Source organism: Malurus melanocephalus, unplaced genomic scaffold (genome assembly GCF_030028575.1).
Source record: "Malurus melanocephalus ecotype Western Australia unplaced genomic scaffold, MMel_1.1 scaffold_690, whole genome shotgun sequence".
NCBI lineage: Eukaryota > Metazoa > Chordata > Aves > Passeriformes > Maluridae > Malurus > Malurus melanocephalus.
In genome coordinates this window covers 239,997-262,168 of record NW_026623922.1, presented here as the reverse complement: position 1 = coordinate 262,168, position 22,172 = coordinate 239,997, and the positions used below count along the sequence as shown (strand labels likewise).

The 22,172-nt window shown below is 41.7% G+C and overlaps 1 protein-coding gene across 2 annotated transcripts in view; it reads left to right on the top strand.

Annotated features, from left to right (window-relative positions):
• PAMR1 (peptidase domain containing associated with muscle regeneration 1) overlaps positions 1 to 22,172 on the top strand; it is a 57,228-nt gene that overhangs the window by 21,382 nt on the left and 13,674 nt on the right. For both annotated transcript variants that reach the window (XM_057384175.1, XM_057384174.1), the window contains exons 5-6: positions 1,190 to 1,407; positions 6,477 to 6,584. In XM_057384175.1, coding sequence (XP_057240158.1) covers positions 1,190 to 1,407; positions 6,477 to 6,584 — 326 coding nt within the window. The remainder of the gene's footprint in view (positions 1 to 1,189; positions 1,408 to 6,476; positions 6,585 to 22,172) is intronic.

The window sequence follows — 22,172 nt, the reverse complement described above, 5'->3', positions numbered from 1 at the left end:
CATGAGCTGTCAAAGAAAGGCAATTTCACATAGCTTTGGGGCCTCATTGACATGGGGATCTGAGTCTCAAGACAAGCAGAATAGGAAATAAGCTCCAGAACTCTCTTCCCTTTGGGCTGTGAGGTCCAGGAGCAGATCCAAAATTCATTTCACCTCTTTGGTGTGAAAATGCAGTCTTTGCAAACCACTAGGCCCACACTGGAATAGGCAGTGTGGGAGATATGGCCTAACATCTGGGATATTGGGAGTTTTCAGCAAGATCGAGTACACACAAAGTTTATAAAACATCCTGCTGAGCAGTTAGCAGCATGGCCTCTGCCAGGCCTGTATCTTTGCCTTTTCCTGCTGAACCCAGGCWGAGCCCAGCCCCCTGAGCACTGTGCATTCTCCAGAGGCACTTGGTGTTGCTCCCTCTGTCTCTCGTTCATATTCTGGTGGGGTGCTGGTTTGGCTCTGTGCCCACCTGAATTCCAGTMGCAGCATATAGCATGGCTGTTAATGAACAAAAGCCTCGCACAGTGGCTGGATTGAAGCTRGGAAAGGACAGACATTGTGGGAAAAGGCTTTAAATATTTCCCTTCTGCACTAATTCCTGTGCCTTATTTCTGTTCTCAAAAGGCAGGCAAGTGCCACACATTGGGGATTTACTACCATTTTGCTTTCTAATGCAAAATGTGCTGTAGTATTTTGATTCCGTTTCTCTGGCTGTTTCTGCTTCTACCTCCCCAAGCTTTCATTGTATCCCTAATTGCTGACTTCTCAGCACCACAATGTACATAGCTTTTGAACTTGATACTATTGCTTTCAGTACTTACAACTTTATTTAGGGCAAATAGAACAATTTTTTGCAAACAGCCACAATAGAAATATGCCCCCTGCAGTGTCTGACCCTAGATSAAAGTTCTGACATTGTATTATGGTAAGGAACCTGAAGCCTGTCAACAGACTGTATGACTTCAATTTAAACTTCACTGTTTTGACCTTTGAATGTTCTCATGGAGCACGTGTCTAGAGTTGAGCCAGCTTCCAGAGATCATGACGCAAATACTGAGATGAAGTGAGGGGTCTTCATGTCATTAAGGACTTGTTGATTCATGGAGGGGGTAGGCCCTAAATAACTAAACAGCCAAGTAAATAGTATTCATGGTGCACAAATATGCAGTCTAACTGTTTGTCCTTGTTCCCCAAGATTTTCTATGCTGAGCCTGGAGTTTGATTATATGTGTCAGTATGACTATGTGGAGGTCCGTGATGGGGACAATTTGGACAGTCRAATAATAAAGAAATTCTGTGGAAATGAGAGGCCACCTCCCATYCGAAGCACTGGGTCTTCACTCCATGTCCTCTTCCAGTCTGATGGATCCAAGAACTTTGATGGATTTCATGCTGTCTTTGAAGAAATTACAGGTAACATTATCTAAAAGTGGAACATACCACCCATTCTCATTAACTCAATTTCACTAATCTCTTTCCCTGTTTTGCTTCATTAAAAACTTTCATGCTGTGTTGCCAACAGCAACTTACATAAAGTCAGTGTAGGGRGAAGATTCAAAAGCTGTCAGATGGCATGTGAATGTGAGGCTCTTCTAAAAAAGACTGAATTCCTTCTACTTGTGTGAAGAACAAGCACATCAGCCAGCAGAGAAAAGCTGCTGTTTTGTGTGACTTTTCTGTTTGAATCGAAGAATTAAGAGCACAGAAGGAAGTAGAGGATGGGGCATGTGTACCTGCAATGGCAGAATTGCTCAATGCTGTATGCAGGAGCAGAGTCACTGTCTCAACTAGCAAAAAGCTGATGCAATTCCCATAATTAGCTCAATGAAAATGCTCTGACAGAACACTTGTGTTGGCTCATCTACCATTAGGAATAAAAAAAAAAACCAAAAAAAAAAAAAAAACAAAGAAAAAAAAAAACAAAAAAGTAAAAAAAAAAAGGAATATTTTAAAAAAAAAAAAAAAAAAAAAAAAAAAAAAAAAAAAAAAAAAAAAAAAAAAAGGAAGAAAAAGAGGCATTTCCCATTCTGTGAGGATCTCAGTGTTATGAATGACAGAAACAAGGCTCCAGAATTACTGGTTTTGTTACTATTCAGTGCTTAAGTCCCCAACATTAATTTCTATAGTTTCTCTCTGGCTACAAAATAGCATGGAAAGTGTGGCTGGTTCCTCATTTTGTCATTGTATTTACAGCAGCCTCCTCACTTTTTCTGGATCTTCCTTGTTTACCTATGTAGTGAATTTTGGTCAAATCTATCTACAGTACTCCTGGCACAGAAGGTTAATCAGACTGTGCTGCTTTACCATAGATAAACCCTGCAGGATCTGTGACTCACCATAATTTGCCTTTTGTACACCCTGGTGACCCACATTTCATGAGGTCATCCAGGGTATATCTGGCTCAGGAAATTTAGTTAGTTTATATAACCCTTACATAAATACACAAACCTATAGTGGATCAGTTCTTAAMAGTGATCAGAGGTGTAACTAGCAATTGAAATATTCATACTTCTGGATCCAGCACTTATGCCATTTCTCAGCCTGYCCTGTTCTTCAAATGTCACTTTTAGTACCTGTAAGCAGGAGCAGTGAGCTATTGATAGTTTGCCTGGGCTTACAGCAGGAGAGGTTATATAGAACAAATGAGTGTGGCGTGGGCTATGTTGCATAAGGGCTGCCTACACTCAGGGAGCKAACATTTTCCATATGGTGCAAGCTGAATTGGTTCTGTTTTCTCTGCCCAGCAGGGAACACTCGGTATTCGAATATTGTTGAGCACTTTATTTCCGCCCCATTTTGAGTGGTAATTATTCTGAGGCTGTGAGGCTGCAAGTGTGGTAATCCACACAGAGCACATTGTAAAGGGCTTCTCAGAGTTTGTGAGGAGCTCTATTTGTGCACTTTATTATGAGGCTGTTCTGGTCTAATGTGTAGTGCAGTGAAAGGCTTTTCAAACACTCCTCAGTGTCTTTTTATGTGAAGCACTAACCTGGCCAGCAGGACCATTTAAGGGAAGAATACAGTGTGCATGGGGCAGCGTAGAATTGAAAGTGGGGGCAGCACAGGATCGAAAGCTCTGGCAGCACACTGAAAACTGAAGCATTAGCCCTGAAATTTCCCTCTGTGCACAGCACTGTGGAAGAGCCAAGGTCCCCAGAACAGATTTCACAGGTCTTACTAGAGCAATTCCCTATGCTGCAGGTGAGAGCAGCAGCAACAGAGGTGCTTACAGGATGTGGACTAGAACATGAAGGGGATCTGATGTCACAGCACCTTGGTGGTATAGTGGAGAGGACTGAAGAAGCATGTCAAAAGTGAATTCCTTCCTTTTCTGTCTTCTCTTCCTGTGAGCTCTGTACCAGCTTAGAAGTTGTAGTTTGCTGAAGCAGGGGCACTGACTGCACAGAGATCACTGGTTCAAATGCCAGAAAGGTCTTGATTGATACAAAATAAGCTGCAAAGCCTGTATCTGCTTTAGGAAAGGTCTSTGTGTGTGTAGTTATTAGAGGATGAAACCACACAGCCTGCTGTGCTGCCTAGCCTGGAGGCAGGTGCTAGGTCCCATCCCATGCCAAGTGTGAAATGGGAACCAGTAATTGGCATGAGTGACTAGAAGTCACTCAACAGAATTCAGATGAGAAGCATGGGAGGCCAGATGGGGAGCTATCAGAKTCTTTTAAGGATTAGACATATGCTGGATCCAGTTAGATGAAAGCCTGTTACTGACTTTCAATAACGCTTTCCTTTCTGTATCCCCAAGCTAGTGACATAACATAGTGGCTTTAAAGTTTTGTAGTGTTGTCCCTTGTTGYTTGACTTTAGCCAGGAAATCAATGCTCCTTAAACAGAAAAAATATTTAGTGCTTTTGCATATCAGTATCTGACACTTATCCTTGCTCACTTGACATGCTTACTTTTCCAGAATTATGACACAAAGCTAGGACAAAGTTGAAAGTTCACTGTCTTCAAACCAGTGACTACAAAATATCAGTCTGTAAGGAGTTTTCTGTTTCCCTTTCCCTTTCTCAGTAATATTTTACATTAGTTGGATACAGTACAATTACCACATACATATATTTTCTTTCAACAAATGAATTACTGTCTTTAGTGAGGTCTTAATCTTCAATGAGACSTGGAAGATATTCATTGCCCAGCCATGTATAATTTGCTCTTACATCACCACATGAAACCTCCAGAGAAATCCATATGTGGCATCTATATATTTCTTACCTCACGCCATCTGGATATAAGAAACTTCTCCAAGAGAAGCTGCTCTGAGGTCGGTCCATATGGTTGGTGGCAGTGACAGTTCCTGGCACATGGGGGCTTTTCCTGAGGTGGGAGACACCCGAGCAGCTTGTGGGAGGTGCTGAGGAGAACTGCACATTGCCAGAACAAGCACCCCGCTGTATCCCATGCCTTTCAGAGCAGCCCAGGGAGCAGCCAGKGGTTTGCAGCAGTTTATGGCACTGTGGGAGCGCAGGGAGGGCAAGGTCCTGCTGCAGCTGCAGCGCTGAGCCCAGGCAGGGCTCAGCACCCCTTGGGAAGGAGTGCTGCTGTGGTGGCCCCTCGGCAGGAGTTCTGTCCTCTGCACGTCCCAGGAAGGAGGTGGTGACCTTGCCKGGGCTCCCACATAAACATGCAGCCATCCAGGTCTGGCTGCAGGGAAGCTGGAGCCTGTCTCTTTTGACTCAGTCATCATGGGCAACCTCTATTCCCACACTTCTCAAGCAGATGGACTGCAAGGCAACAACTGGGGCAGCAAAGTCCTTCCTACTGTCAGAGAAGATCAGTGTTGTGACCTCCCCTGAACACACAGAAATCTATGGGACCTGATGACATGCACTGCAGAGTCCTGAGGGAACCGGCTGATGTGGCTGCCAAATCACTTTTCATGATATTTGAAAAAATGTAGCAGGTGAAGTCCCTGATGACTGGAAAAGGAGAAGATGCACCCATTTTTAAAAAGGGATAGAAAGGAAGACACCAGAAACTACTGATCTGTCAGCCTTGCCTCTGTGCCTGGGAAGTTCATGGAAYAAATCCTCCTAAAAGCTGTGCTGAGGCACATGGGGAACAGGGAGATGATTCGGACAGTTTCACCAAGGGCAAGTCCTTCCTGACCAACCTAGTGGCTTTCTGCAGTGAAGTGACTACATCAGTGCACAAGGGAAGGGCTAGAGATGTCATCTCCGTGGACTTTTATAAGGCCTTTGGGCATGGTCACAACATCCTTCTGGCTAAAGTGAGATGGATTTGATGGGCGAACTGTTTGGTGGATGAGCATTTGATTGGATTGTCAGATGGCGTCTCTCCTGGAGCCATATTGTGTTTTGGATTTTGTATGATAAGACACTAATATTTTAGTAATTGCTGAGTAATACTTACTCTAAATCAGGGATTTTTCAGTTTCTCCTGCTTTGCTAGTGAGAAGTTGCACAAGAAGCTGGGAGGGAGCATGGCAAGGACAGCTGACCCAAACTGGCCAAAGGGACATTCCATACCATAGAACATCATGCTCAGGAKATAAACTGGGGCGAGTTGGCTGGGAGTCATGATTTGCTGCTTGGGGAGGGGCTGGACTTTAGTCAGTGATGGGGCAAGCAACTGTGTTGTGGATAGTTTTTTCTCTCCAGTGTTATTTCTCTCTCTCTCTCTCCCCCTTTCAATATAATTATTGTTCCTATTATTATTATTATTATTATTATTATATTTTATTTTGTTTCAATTATTAAACTGTTCTTATCTCAACCAATGAGGTTTACTTTTTCTTTCTGAATTCTCCTCCCCACTGGAGATGGTCAGATGGATGAGTGACTGTGTGGTACTCAGCTGCCACCTGGAATTAAACCACAACGAGTTCTATTCACTCATCTCCCCTTAGAACAGCCACCAAAAAACATATGTGTGTGTTATTGCACAATGGAATTTGCTGGTATTTAATGTACAGTTACAGGTTCTGACATTCATTTGTGCTGGTGTGTACAGTTTGTTGTATATCACAGCTAGATTGTTGTATGTGAGAGTTTCCCAGGGACAAAACAGCGCCTAAAGTCTAAAACAACACAATCTGAGACACAAAAAATCTGCAAAAACCATGGATCCCAGAACTCATCCCTAAACTCTGGGTTGAATGGCAGAAAGAATGTATGTTGCTATTAAACTTCTTCAATTTGGGCTAAACTCTAAACATTAATTGAACTTGGTGTAAATTATTTTTCTTCCATGAAGCTTTCTCACCACTTGACTGCAGTTAAAGAAAAATGGTAAAAGTAATCTATGCTGGGAAAACAGCTTCTTATCCCTAGCAGATCCCTCCTGTAGTGGRATCCTCCTTTTGACATGTGTCAGGCCCTTTAGTGTGTCTTTTGAATTTCTAACCAAAATATGTCATTTACGCCAAGACACAACCATCATGAGGAAAAACAGATAGGTTCCCYATCCTATGAGAGACCATGAACTTTCTTTCTTTTCTTTTATAGCTTGTTCTTCATCTCCATGTCTTCATGATGGGACATGCATTCTAGACAAAAGCAGTACCTACAAGTGTGCCTGTCTGGCTGGCTATACAGGGAATCGCTGTGAAAACTGTGAGTACAGGCACTGTGTGCATGACCAGCCTCCAGGGCTGTCACTGATGTATTAATGGTTAGGAGTGTCACTGGGGTGTAGGTTAGGTCAGGCACAGTGCCAGAGAATGCACCAAGCTTCTTGCAGCATTTGTTGAGACATGTTTCTTGCTGTTCAGGAAGATTTCCACTGAATCATTCAGGAGCTTTATGTCAATGTGTGAAAAGGTAAAACAGACATGGAGCTGGGAAAAAGCACACAAGAAATCTTGTAATGGATTAGCCTTATCAGATAGAAGTATTCCTGCCTGCTGCTTTCCATATGGATCACCTGTTCTCTACTAAAAACATATACCCCAGCTGAGCCCTGTGCCTAATGCTCTAGATAGAGTCAGTCATAGGAAATTCATCTTCCCTCACAGCCACCTGAAAAGTAGAATTCTGGCACCGTAAATGAGAGAGACTTGGGATCAAAATAAATGAAAAAGGGCAGATTCTGTTCATATCTGTATTGGTAGTCCTCACTGTACCTATAGTCATACACCTGGTATTGTCCTGACAAGTGAATTGTAAARTAACTGGATTCAAATMATTTATCTGTTCCAGTGATTTACTTCTTCATGAATGAAAAAAATCTTCATCCACAGGGCTCAAAAAAGCATGAGGGTGTAAGAATTGTGCAATATATGCCACGATAAAGGTWATATCATCTGTACTAGTTGAAAGAAACCTTCACAAAATATGTGAAGTCACTGAGCTAGAGCTGACCGTGGAGGATTTCAGTGATACTGGTGATATCCACTTGTGATCATATTTAGCCCAAGACAGAAAGCATTGGCTTACTGTATCCTGCTGTGGTATTCYTCTAGCCATAAGGCACACAATACCTTGCCTGCTAGCAGAGGTTTTAGTTCTGTGTCAGGGGAATCAATATACATCAAACCTCATTTCAAAATYTTTCTCCCGCATTTGCGAATGTTAAGAGTGGATTTATCTCCTGAAATTTCTTTTATTTCATTGGGGAGTTGAATCATAGTGGCATGATACCTCCTTTCATGAATCATTTTGTGGTAAAAGACCTTCCAGATTCTACAGATCCAGAAGTAGCTCAGACRTGAGGAGAAATCATTTCATATTTTCCATAAACCTGAAAAAAAATTTGTTTCTGAGCAGCATGCCACCTTCTGCCAGATTGCACAGATTTCTGGTGCATTTTCTGTAGGAAAAGGTTGCTAAAAATTGAAGGTTCCTGACYTCAGGACTAAGAGTGTCTGGTTCTTGTGCTAACAGCCCCTTTCCTGTGGGTAGTTGTTTAGAAGGTCATTTAGGGACTGGAAACTCCTGAGCTCTTTGCAACTGCTCAGCGAGATTAGTTCTGCTCCTTTAGAAGAGAGTTAAAAAAAAAAAAAAAAAAGAAAAAGGAAGGATTCCTGTCTGATTCAGAACCAACTGAAGTTTCAAGTAATTACATTTCCAGCAAACCTCAACCCTAGTTTTGGCAGGCTCTACACTACAGTCAAGGCATGGAAGGAAGCTCATATTCTTTTACTGACTTTCTTCTGTAATTCCAATGTAGAAACTTCACCTGTGCAACACACACTGCAAACAACAGGGGAGATAGTTGAAAAACAATAGGATGAGACTTCTATCATTGTAAGCGATGAAAGGTACAGGTAGTWACAGGATGAAAAAAGAGAGACACTTAAACACGTATACAGGAAGATTTTTAACTTGATGGGAATCTTGTAGTTTAATTTGTGAAAGACCAATTTTGGTGGATAAAATTCTGTTACTTTATGATGTTTATGGCTGTATGTTTGCCTTTCGCTTATGCTAGGCAACATATATTTTCCAGCACCTATATTGCTGCCTTCTATGTGAATAGCAAACCTCTCAGTTAGAAAACATAATGGCAAATCTTTTTTCTTTCTGGTTTCAAGTAATTTTTTTTTCTTAAGGTATTTCCTTCAGTTTTGCCAAAATGCATCCTAAGTATTTTCCAGTGTATGGGAAGAAAAGTCAGAAAATTAAGGTTTGATTTGTTTTTTTAAAAACAAAAGGAAGAACTGGGGAAAATATCTGTGACTGTAATTCTTTAAAAAATTAGTTGTAGTTTCCTGAACAGCCTTKTAGTTTAAATATTAAAGAGAGACTTTGTCTTCCTGAGAATCTTTCTTTTTTTAGGTCTTTCAGCAAAAGTGCTGTSTTGTGAGGTGGAGCCAAGGGAAATAAATTCATTTCTGCAGAAAACTGTCATAAAACAATCCCTTTTGGAATATTGAGTATGACTTTGGACACTATAAGACCGATTCTTTTCAATCTGGTTTTCTTGGAGTAAGTCAGGTGCAATCCCATCAAAGTTAATGGATGAAAAATAGGTATAAGAGAGAAGAAAATTAGAGCCCGTTATGTTAAGTGCATGTAGAAGCTCTGAGGTGGTGCAACAGAAGGTAGCCAGAGARATATGGGGGTTTTAAAGAAATCCAAGGGACATAGTTCAAATGAAGGGAGACTGTGGGATTATCTCATTGAGCAATAAGTTAAGGGCAAATTAAACTAATTTAGCAAGGGGTATTTCATGACAGAATCAGAAATTTTCCAMGTCCCTTACAATTCCAATGCAGCTCTGTCTTTTTGTCTGTCACCAAGTTTAATTTTAAAGATGTGGGAGTCACTTTTGGAATTATGGAAATCACCTTAATGAGATAAACCACAGGGAACCTATTGTTTCCTCTGTTAAATTACATTCCATCTATTTAGCAGGATGATCAGCGTTGGTCAAGCTGCTTTTCTGGGGTCATATTTAACCCTAATTGCTCTGTCACTTACGATTTGCAATATTACTAAAATAATCCAAGGTCCAGGTTACTTGCAACTAGCAGTCTCTATTATCTTCTACCAGAGCAGCCAGCAAATTAATATTTTGTTTACAATTTGAAGGGCTAATATAGTCATTTAAAGGCTTCAACAATATTGAAATGTAGGCATGTATCTTTCTGACAGCTGCTAATATATTTCAGTGAGTCCTGTTTCAGGGCAAGAAATGTTTTATATAAATATGTCTGATTTCACCYCAGAGACTTTAAAAAGAAAATGAAATTGTAAAACAAATGCTAACCTTCTATCTTCTGACCTAAAACACAATAAAGACAAGTCCTAAGGGTAGCAAAAAGTACCTTCTTACAGATAAGCATGCTTTGCTATCATGATACAGTAAGGAAAGAAAACTAATTCCTATTTTAAATACTGGGCTTCTTTCTGATCTTAAAGTGAGTGTGCAGTATACTGATATACCCCTTCCAGTGACCCCTTAGCCATGCTGAYATGATTGAAATCAAACTCAGGCTTTTCTCTTTGACCTTTGTGGATTTTAATGCTGTCAGAGGCATTAGGTACCCACAAAATCAGATAATCTTGTTCTCCTAGCCTGCAAGTACACTGAGACAGACAAGCAACTTCATCAAAAGATGCAGGGGAAAAGTAACAAGCTGGCTAGTGCACAACCTGCATGCTAAAAACCATCCACTCCAGTATCAGACTCTCCATGACTCTGTACACCATGACAACTACTTGTAAAACTCAAACTAAGAAAGGTCTTTTCCAAAGTCTCCTGTTGAGTTTGCCTGCTGAGGATGCAGCTGTAGAGTTGGTATTGCTGGTACCCYGTGGCAAATGCTCTTGCCCTCTGCTTGTCCTCCTCCTAGGACAGGCTGTTCTGACTCAAGAGTCCTCCCAGGGCTTGCTGGCCCCAAAGCAGGAGACCTTGACCTCATCCTGCCCAGAAATTTCCTGTTACCTTTATTTCAAACAAAGCCAGGCGAACTGGAGTTCCTACGCAAATAAGAAGARCTTTGCTGAATGGGGAATTCAGGGCTGAGATCTGATTTCCATTTTTATTCTGTTTCTCGCTCCTGTCTGCCAAGTAGAAGAGGTTTGTTCTGCATCCTAATGAAGAGTCTAATCCAACTGACAAAACTGTATAAACTAACTCYTCGCTGTAGCCTTTGATGTTGCTAGGGCTGGCCTTACTGTGCGCCAACAGGCCTCTGAATATAGCTTTCAGGCCTTTCCTCACTGCTGATATAATCCACTTCCATCCTTTTTAGCTATATACATCTGTGACATGGGCTGGATCTTAGGGATGCACTCCTCCTATCAGAGTGACTGATACCTAAGATAGGGAGGAAGCATTAACATCCCACCACCACACCCCACCCCCTGTTCTGCTATGGGAGAAAGGAGCCCAGCTGTCAGTGCTTGGCATAAGCTAGGCAGAATTTGAAACCAAGCAGAGCTTAGGATGAGGCAATGGGGAAAGGTTCTGGGCATTAAACCTAGTTTTCTTACCTAACCATGGACATGTAATGCAGAGACTTCTAATAGAATGCTTGGAGGCTAAATTTTGTCAGAAAGGTTTTCAATAATAGATTTCAAGGAGTGCCATAATCACTGTATAAATGTATAATTATGCATTATATCATTGTATAATCACTGGTAGATACTGTACCATTTGCAGCTCACATGTTACACCTTGCCTACACTGCCTGATTACAGTGGAGAACTTCACATCTAACCAAATAATTGCCCCGGGTCCTTTCTTGCCACGTTGTCCTGAAAATCAGTCCTATTCCAGTTAGGGAAAATGTTCCAAGTAGAAATATGACTCTTAATCTCCCTGCTCCCGGGGCTGCCATTGGGAAGGTTTTTTTGGGGTTTTTTTTTTGGTTGTTTTTTGGGCTTTGCTTGGTTTTTTCCAGTGGAAAAATATTTGTAACAGCTTTTCTAAAAGGGATAGAGGTCTTCCTCACTTGTCAAGGTTACTCTTTTGGTGGCTATGTTGCAGAGATGAGATTAATGCCATCTTTCTCCACCACGTTTCCACTGTCCTCCCTATTGGCATATGTGTATAGGATGGGCCTTTTTTGACYGTTACAATCCAAGGGTTCATGTGCCTTGAGACCCACACAAGAACCTTTCACTCAACRTGGCAGTTCTCAGGTTTTGAAGATCCATTATGGGCTACAGGCTGAACCCCCCTTTAGCCTGTCATGCAGCAACCCTGAAGTGTGAACACAGGCAGGATCGTCTCAGGGGTGGCTGCTCTCCCRAACATTCCTGGGAGAGCATGCCTGAGAGGCAACTTAATATGGAGAGGTTTTTAGTGAGTTACTTCAGAGTTCAGTTCTGGTGGCACAATGCCGTCCTTTGTTTTACTGAGCTGGTCAGAAGGACATTGTGATGCCGCCTAGATATTTGCTAGGATGTTATCCTTACTTCCCCTTCCTGCTTCACAGCATCCTCACTGCCCCACAGTGCACTCATTTCCAGGAGAATCATGTGTTTACAAGGCAATCTGTATTGGTTAGTGCCTAGTGAAGGAATTTGAAGGGCTTTGGTTGAGATGGAGGCAGAGATCTCAGCTCCCAGTTTTCCCTTCTGTATATTTCCTGGAGATTTTTCCCTTGGTTTGAAGAAYGTTGGAACCATTCACACAGAAACTGCCAAACCACCAAACATTATGTCTGGTGCTTTAAGATAACCTAACATCAGTCTCAGGTTGTCTTAATTCACTGAGCAATAAACTAAAGCAGTGCAACTCCTGTTACACAAACTACCAAGATGCCTCATAGGAAGGCAGAAATAYTCAAGAGAAAAATTATGTTGATGGCTGAGGATGGATATTGCTACTAACATCTGAAGCAGCTACCAAACAACAGCTGCTTGTAAATCAACATGCAGAAAACTGGTCCCTAGGACKCATCTTTCCTTCAGTACCATCAATATGACTATTGGATTGGGTAAGTTAYGCAGTCTCTGGAAGGAAGGTGCTCATATTGTGTAACAGTGTTTGATCTTATAATACTTTTATAGTGTTTTGAAGCTCCAGTGAGTAAAGTGTCTCTGACAGCAAGGCTGAAAGAGACAGAATATCTGCTTTACTGACAACTCCTCTTGTCCCTTGGTTATTTCCTCAGTGTCAATTAACTAGCCAATTTTTTTTCATTTTTTCAGAAAGTGAAACACATCTGGTAAAACCCCATGGTATTCTGCTCAGAGCATAGCCCTGGTCATTGCTATCATCTAAATAAATCAGAAATTGTCTCTTTGCTAATTTAATCTAAGGATAGGCCTGACATAGGAAAAGAAGTGTATTACATTAAATATATTCGTAGGGAATGAATAGCCACCCCAAAATAACTTTTCCCTCAGTCTGCTAAGATGTCTTAGAAATAAAACCATCCATAGGATTCTCACTGGTATGRCTTACCATGTGGAAGGATGAATCAGTGTCAGGAGGACAGGTTGGACCAAGGTACATCCCAAGTGTTTTTGCCCCATGGAATGGGACAAAGACATTTTTGCCTGTCATTTCATCACTGAATCACTTAGGAGACTGAGTGTCTCTGACAAGACCCTCCAATGTGTGGCATAAACCATCTCTTGAGCACAGAATGCATGCAGGTCAAAAACCACTCTGCATCACTTGCACACTTCAAGCTCACCSCCACCTTTTGCAAAGGTCACAGAGTATGGGGGGCTGGCACACAGTTGTTAAGTTGCTGATGGAGATGTTTTCTGCCTCTGAGCTGAGCATGAGGAGATGTAGCTTTTGGGKTTTTTGGAGCTAGAAGAACTGAAAGAAGGGCCCAGAGTAGATTATAGATTTGGGATCTCTGCCTTTATCAACCATTCATCAATATTGGCCAGCTAGCCTTCCTCTGCTTTATCACCCTCCTAATCCTTTTCCCCATTACTGGAGCCCATAAAAACAAAATACTCAACTTSTAAAAATACTCTAATAGCTTAGAATAAACCGTTGGTCTTCTGAAACAATGAATAAGGACTACTCCTCTTCTTAGCATTCCRCAAATCACCTTAGAGAAAAAGGACTTAAATCTCTATCTCCAGYTCCCAAAGCTGATATTTTACATTAAACTATTCTCTGATTTCTACCCTTAAACTGTCCAAATCACCRTGTCAGGTAACCCTTGCACAGGTTCCAAAACAACAAATAAAGTTAATAACAGCCCTACCAAAACCATCCTCACCCTCCAAGAATCAAACATAGCCGCACCACTAAAATCTGATTGAACAGAAAACATATCCCACTATAAACAGCAGCCACCCCAAGCTTTCATTATTCAGTAAACTCCCCCAATAACTACCTCCAAGAACTGAAACAAGACCCACAGCATAGCAACAAATCCCCCCCAAGACTCTGGAAAAGGATCTGCCTCTAAAGACAAAGAATAATTGTAATCCACACATTCAACACAAAGAAACCATAAACAGCASCAATGACACAAAGGAGATCCCGAAACTCAACAACCACCCATACCCTGCAATAGATGCCAGCACCAAACTTCAGTCGCCATAATACAGTGATGGGTTAGATGCAACTCCTAACCCCCCAAAAACAAAGCACAACCCTAAGAAAAGTACAAAATAGGTCATAATTGTTCCTGCAGGGCCTCTCTCCATTGTCTATCAACTGAAAATACGTTGTCATAAGCTTCAATTGCAGGAACCCTCCCAAAATATAACTTTTCTTTTTTTTTCTTCCCCCTCCTACCCCTATGCTCAGACTTCTCTGAAGACTGCTGATACATTGTACTTCTGGGGCACAAGCTTACAGATTGCAGCTCTTGCAGCGCTTTGGAGTAACCTTAAAACTACTTTGAAGTTTGCTGAAATAATCAGCATTCTTCATGGCTGTCAGTTTTGTTCTTCCCCTTCATCCTCCCCCCAAGTTCATTAAAAGACTTTGTTCCTCCTTGAGGATTCTACACTCAAATGTATCTGAGGCAGCTACCTAACACTTTTCATGGAAATCCTCTCATTGTCTTCTACGCTGTTTGCCAGTGATGCAAAACAGTGACAAGGCAGAATGGCCCCAGGAGGCAGGAATGATGACAAAATTGACCAGGCAGAATCCCACWTTTTCTTTCTTACGACTCCCACTCTACACTTTTCAAGAGCTCAGAAACTGCATTTCACATCCAAGCAAATTGCCCTGCTACTTCCTTAGTATTCTTCTGCTTTTTAGTTCCCTTCATTTTCTTTTCCCTATACTCTCATCTCAACACTTGGTAATTTCCATCTCTTTTTCTAAAATGGGCAATGCCAGATCTTCCTTCCAATATGAAATTCAGCTCAGATCTCTGCAAAAGGCTGAATGAACTATTCTGTCAGCTATGCTAGGGTGAATCTGTATAATTAAATATTGTTTTCTTGTTTCAGTTTATGTGCATTCAGAAACATTTTTTCACAGCAATATGCATTTCTTGGGAATGCCTTTCTCATCCAGTGTTGCTTGGGTTTGTCCCTGTTTATCTGGAAAGATGACATCCCTGCAGTGAAACACCTCCGAATTATTTACTCTCCCATTTGTAATTTAATATAACAATGAGCATATCTGCTTCTTTCTTGCCCAACARTCTTCCCCCTGAGAAGACAGTGCTCTCCCCTGTAGTGTGATATTGTGATGTTTTCCAAGGGACACATTAGGGAACTTACGATAAATATTAGTTCTTGCAACTGATAAAGTGAATGTTGAGGATTGTTAGGATTTCATTCACTCCAGTATCCGATGCACAAACAGGTCCAGTTGTATAATTAAATAGGCCATCCAAGTACCGGAAAGGTTGTATCCAGAGACACAGCTTTCTAAGGGCTAAGAACAATGCTGATAAAGATCAAGTGGCTAATTGTAAGCAACAACCTCCAAATTGCCTCCGGATGAATAAATCACAGTGAGTGATCCAAGCATATTTTCTCATGGATACGGTCTCATTCACAGAGGCAGGGAACAAGAAAACATCAGGGGTGACTTCCAATTGGCTGGAAAGGAATGAAAAGATTTGGATTTCAGTAGGGATTACGTCATAATTTTGTGTAATTATTCCTAGCTGGTGGAACTACTGCAAAAGCAAAGAGGCCCAGAGAGCAGGACTGGAAGCCTACTCTCTGGTCCTTGGAGCTGGTTGATCAGCTGCTCTTGTTATGATTTCCTTTGACATTTCCAGGATTAATGTGAGGACTGGCAAAATGCAACAATGAGAGGAGATTAGAACTTCCAGGACTCTTTCATGGGGGATAAATTTAGGCCAAAGACCTTTGTAATGAATAGTCTACTCCAGCACTTCTGCATTAGCTGGGCATGGAGCTGGGAGGATGTGTCCTGGGACATCACAAGAGGCATAAAGAAGAGCAGAATGTTTCTTCTCTTTTGAAATACAAGTATCTGAGGGCACAGATAGCTTATCAAAAATCCTCCCTTGCCAGGCAACCTAAATGGAGGCTACTGCAATGCAGGGGGACACTTTTGGGGAATAGTTGTTACTCCTTCAGGACTTATATTTGACACTGAAGGCCAAGTTTCTGAGGGACATTTGGCGTTTTTAGCTATTGCAATCTCCATGACATGAGCACTCTTGTGGAGCTTAGCCTTGGCTAAGTGCCTGTGATTGAGTTACCYCTGAGTCCCCTGCCTAGAGCCTCACCTACTTATTTCTGCATCTGTGGTGACAGGCATGACCAAGTAGTCCAGAGCTCCTCTGATATATGGCTGTAGCTGTTCAGAAAATGCTGCTATCACTGTAAACACCTCTTTATCACAGTAGTTTCCATGCCCTTTCCTGTACAGGATCAACTGTAGAGTTTCCAAGCATTTGTACTGTCTGTGAGTTTTGCTTTAAAAAAATTAATTTTCAATCCAAACCTCAGCACTCTCGGCTTTCCATGTTCACCCCTTCTAATTTCTGTTTCTAAAAGTTGCAGTCACATTCTTTTTTCACCTACAGTGCAGAGCCTGTCAGCTCCAAAAAGTAAAAGTTCTGAGTGGAATCGAAGAAGACAAGCGAGCATTCTAGTCATCACCAGCCCCCTCAGACACAACCCGTGTAAACACACACCACCCCCAGAAAGCATTTGCTTCAGAGTCCTGACCAAGACCACCTGTCCTCCAAAGCTGTTCATCTCCCAGCAGTCTGTTCCTGCTGTGGGGAAGAATGATGATCACATTGCAAAGCTAATGCCACCAAGCCTCTCTGGCTCCCATTCACATCCAGTTCTTGCCAGAATCTGGAGCAGAACAGCTGGGCTCCTTCGTGTGGCTTCTTAGTCATCACTGCTCTCCAGTGTAGAAGTGGGATGCTCAGGGAGGTGGTGGAAGAATGTTAGTTTCCTTATGCTGGGTCCTGCAGTGTTTGCTACTATTTATTCAGGAGATGTTGAGCTGAGAGGTGTTCTTGACAGCAGCATCAGAAGATGCCAGGCTCTTTCCTAAGTACCATCACTGTGGATTGAGCTCCTTGCAGGAACAAAGCCTGTGCTGAAACAGTTGTAGACTTTGTCCTCTGTGTCAGAGAGGACGTTCCCACCACAGTTTACACGGCTTGCTCTATGAGGCACTACAGGACCTCRTGAATCCTAGTGATGCTCTTGGCAGACTTCTGATGTGCCCATGATCCCAGAATGCGAGAATCCTGAAGGCAGACAGGAGCCAGACAAGAACACTGGGACTCCCAAAGAATCAGTCTGGAGTCAGGGTTCCTGTCTCATAATGTGTGTGACCTACTGCATGGAGGTCTCTCAGACCTGAGCAAAGAGTGCAGAGCCACACTGCCTCAGGATGGCAGAATGGCCTAACACCTCCCAGTGCAAACTATTATATCAAATCCATTGCCAAACTCACATGCTTGTTTGAAAGCCCTGTGTACTGTTTATGAGAAGCAATCGAAAAGCTGTTCTCAGCACTCTGAGCCATGGCCTCCAGGAATCCCTCACCTCATTCCCTCTTAGAGGATACATCTATTCTAAAAATATTTTGAGAGCCGATGTCCTTATGTTTTTGGCTAAAGTTAGTCTCTGTGGGCTTATGTGTTAGGCATTAACCGTCTCTGGCTGCTATGCCAAGCTGCAAGAGGAGGATGTCTCAGGAGAACCATCTGAGTCCTCCCCCATGGCAGTTCCTCTCTGCTGGCAAACCTTGTGAGAACCTGGGACATCCTCACCTTGTGGATGCATGCTGGGGAGAGAGGGGATAAGCACAGGAAGAAATGGYATTTACATGGACTGGAGAGAATAAATGGAGATTTACATGGACTGACAGAGCTCAGAGTGGGCCAAGATTAGGAAATAAGCTCTGTTACAAGACTACAGATTCTGTAAAACTGAATTCAGAAGAGCTCTTTACATGTGAGGCTTTGCTAAGGGAGTCACAATACACAGCAGTAGCTGCTAAGGTGCTCGTGGCTGGGTCCCTCCTTAATTCATGTGCTTTGTGTTCAGACACTCTGAACTATCTGCTCCCATATGGCTCCATCACCTTTGGACAAAACTYTGCTGCTGAGAATAATATGTAGATTACTAAATGGTATTGTCATTTCCTGCTGATTTCTGCACAAAGTCAGGTCAGTTTAAATATATGTAGTAAGAATATCAGGAGATGACAGGACTGTTCCTAGCTCTGCCAGTCACTCACTTCTTGCCGTCAGGTAAATCACTTGATAACACCTTGCTGTAGCTTCCCCAGAAGTAAAATGCARATATGTTAATGTTATAAAAAAATATGGGAAAACAGTGATTACTGTTATATAATGATACTCAGGTAATCAGGCTTGCCCTCTAAACAAAACTTTTACCAAGGAAAAGAATTTGGTCAAATCAGACTTCCAGTCAAAATGTCAAACATTTTGGGATTTACCACTATTGATTTTAGYAGGCTCAGCTGTAGGCAGCCTTTGCAAATATCAGTGAGCTCTATGAAGTGCATGTAGGTGGAGCTGGCTAGGAGCTTCCTGTCAGAATAGTTTCATAGCAGTAAATTTCAAAGAAGTTTGTATTTTCTGCTGGATTTTTCCTTTAATTTTTGTTTTCTTAATCATAGAGAGAAGAAAAAAAGTCAATTCCACATTCTCTGTATGTCATGCTCCCTCCAGCAACAGGATCTTGGAGCCATGTTTCTCAGGCTTCTTGATCCTCTAGCTCTAGAGCACTCATTGGCCACTGCTGCGAAACCATGAAACCCCAAGGCTCAGATCCAAAATCCTGATGTTCAGGATCTCTGTGCAGGCATTTCTCTGGCTCAGGGGCTGCTGTGACTTTTAACAGCATGCAGGGTAATGATAACACTCACTGGAGAACAGAATGTAATTTAGGCTTCCTCCAGACAAAATGTCCTCTTTTTGAGGACAGTTATTTAAATGTCTTCAGTTTCAGTGTCTATCAGGCTTTCTCTGACAATCATTGGACTGGTTTGGGTAGCATGATGACCCCAGGGGTTCCAAAGTGAGTCCATAACTCTCTCTTTTTCTGCAGAAAGATGCTAGGATTCATAACAGCAGAAGCTACTCTATTCCCTACTGGTTACCAAGTGCAGTTTCTGTGACCATTTTCAGGGCTTGGCCTTCACTAAGCATGCCAGCACACCTTACACAAAAGCAACATTACAAGCACCTAGAAAGGCATTGTAGCCCTAACACAAAAAAATGTGGACCTGTTGGAAAAAATCCAGAGGAGGGCCAGGAAGAGGATRAGAAGTCTRGAGCATCTCTCCTATGAGAACTGGCTGAAAACTGGGGTTGTTCAGCTTGGAGAAGAGAAGGCTCTGGGAGGATCTTACAGCAGCTTTCAATTCAGTACCTGAATTGGGTACAAGAGATCTGGAGAGAGACTTTTCACAAGGGCAGATAATGKTAGGACAAGGGAGAATGGCTTTAAGCACAAGGAAGGTAGATTTAGGTTAGACATCAAGAAGGAATTCTTTGCTGTGAGGGTGGTGAGGCACTGGAACAGGCTGCCCAGAGAAGCTGTGGCTGCCCCATGCCTGTTAGTGTCCAAGGCCAGGTTGGATAGGGCTCTGAGCAGCTGGGTTTAATGGAAGGTTCCATTCCAGGGAGTTGGACCTAGATGATCGTTAAGATCCCTTCCAACCCAAACTGAATGGGTTGGAACCCATTGATTCTATGATTCATAAAACCAATGATTTCAACCATACGATTCTATGATTCATTTGAACCACATGATTCTATGAAAAATGTTCAGATATATGCTACATAGGCAAAATGTGCTATATGCCTTAACGCAGGTCAGTCTGAAARCCAAACTCTGACCTGGGAATATACAACAAGATAAATTTCTTTAGCAGTAGCAATATTAAAAACTTTTGCAAGCAAAKTAAGGACAAAACTCCATATAATTACAAGCTCTTGCACCTAATTTCAGGGTGGRACAAAAAGGGAAATACAAACCTTTTATTAGTACCAGCAATGAGAAATGAGATTTATTTCAGGCATGCAATATATTATTGAAAGGTTGTGCAGAATTTAGAGATAATAAATTATATGTATGAGGGGGTATATATTATTTAACAAARTGGGTGATAGGAAGACAGCAGAAAAAAATAGTGTTCATTTAATGAAGAGACTCTGGGACAAAAGCAAATGATAATTCCATCAGGCAAGATTTGAAGGATATTGGAGAGAGAAAAGTGTAGCTCAAGASATCATCTAATTTATCTCACTGGTGATAAAATTACCCTGAAGACTATTTCTAAATGGCAGATAATTCTGATCTGAGGAATGTTTCTTACATATAATTTAAAAGGGAGAGGAATTTGCACTGTTATTATTAATAATAGAATATTTTACTTAAAAATGCAGGAACTTACTGTTCCTCTAGTCAAGTTTTTCTCATATTGAGGAAAGTTTTCTGTGAAATGTGAAGCCRTTTTAATGTTTCATATGGGACAGAAATTGTTTTATTTATCCCAAGACACCAAAGTAAGAGGCAAGAAGCATAATAAGTTTTATCAGGCATGTGTGAGTTTGTGATATAAACACTTGAGGCAGCTCTGGTTTTTATTATCAAACAACTAGGCTGTCACAACTGAGCATTTCTGCCAGAGGAGCCTGTAACCTCCTTATCATATGCCTTCCTACTTTGTGCTCTTATGAACAGTGCAGACCTATATCAAACCAAGATTCACCTCAGACAGTAAAGTGATAAGGGCTACCTACATGTCTGTATACATTTATTGTGGAACTTCCCAGGAATAGCGCTGTGTAGCAAAATAAGGAAAAATGAAAACAAACAAACAAAAATGTCTCTGCTACCRATGTGTTTGCTGGTATTGTCCTGTTCCCTACAAAGTCTGTTCCAATTTTTTTAGCTGGAATTTCAGTTTTCAAATTATAAGAATAATATAATTTCTACTTACATCCTACTATGCCTATCCAACATTTGTCAAAGAGATTTTAATAGGGTTTTTTTTGAGTGAGAATTATCCTGTTTCTAATTTTATTCTGCCTACATATAGCTCCTTGTCCTTCTTTAAACATTTTAATGTATTCTTTCTGGTTTTACCTTTTCAATTATTATAGTTTTTAACTTTTGCATGAGCAGGGTGCTCATTCTTAGCTCTTAATCACTCTCAACATTATTTTTCCCTAACATTAGTTTCATATTTCTAGATATAAATTCACCAGGATCTTTATAAGTCTGATGACATCCTGGTAGGAAGAATGGGATCAGCCTGACCCTCATGGAGTCTCTGCGTTGGTCAGACAGAACTGTTTCTTTGACAGAACTTGAATGAATGTCTTTCATATTCCATTACTACCTCATAATAGAGCTTTGTAGACAGCTAGTCCATTTTCTGGGTTCCTGGTGGGTTTGGTCCAAGAGGAAGGTGCAGAGGTCGAGCACTTGATACATGTCCAACTTGCCCCAAAAGGAGGAAGCCAGAGCCACGGGGCAGTAAGAATGTTGTTTGTTTTTCTTTCTCTTTTGGAGCAGAGCACTCTAACTAGTGGGCAAGGAATGGTTCAAGCTCATGGAGTCCTCCTGAYCAGCTCACCACCTGCTTCCCCAGGAAGTGCTCTCCAGACAGCTCATAGCCTTGTCTGGGCTGTAGGAGTCAGGATAGAGCAGGCACRGGTACAGCTGGTGGTGGATACAAGCTGGGATGGGGATGGCTGGAGGTGAGTGAGAGCTGTGAGGGGCATCCAGCCCTCTCTGTGGACCATGCAGAGAAGGAAGACTGATACACAGTAGATGGCAGGATAAGGTCCATCCTGCCTAAGCAAGGGAATCTGAAATCATATCAAATCCCTTAGAAAGCTCAGAAACTGAAGAAAAGAGGGTCAGATCATCAGATCATGTGATTGTATTTTATGRCTAATGTGTATCCAGAGGGAAAGTGCAGAGCTAGGTATGAATGACATTTACAAAACATACTTTTCCTTTCTTTTTGACTTCTGAGAAATGTCTGTTGGAGAGTTGGATTTAGTCATACACCAGGAGAGAATGTTGAAAGACTTCAATAAAATATCTCAGACAAAGAAGGCTGTCCTGAAATTCAATGGAATACACTGCACATTCCGAAAGCAGTAAGAACCTGTCAAATTCACACTCTTGATGGGAAGCTATCCACAAAAAAAATAAGATAGACTTGGATGAAACACATGGGGGCCAGGATTYCCTTCTTAATAACTGTTCAAAACTCCATTGCCTGAAGTGCTCACAAGTCAAGGGAAAAGGTRCAAAAGAACTCTGTGAAACATAATAGGTGAAAGGGATAAAAGGCAAGTCAAATTGAAGAGGAAA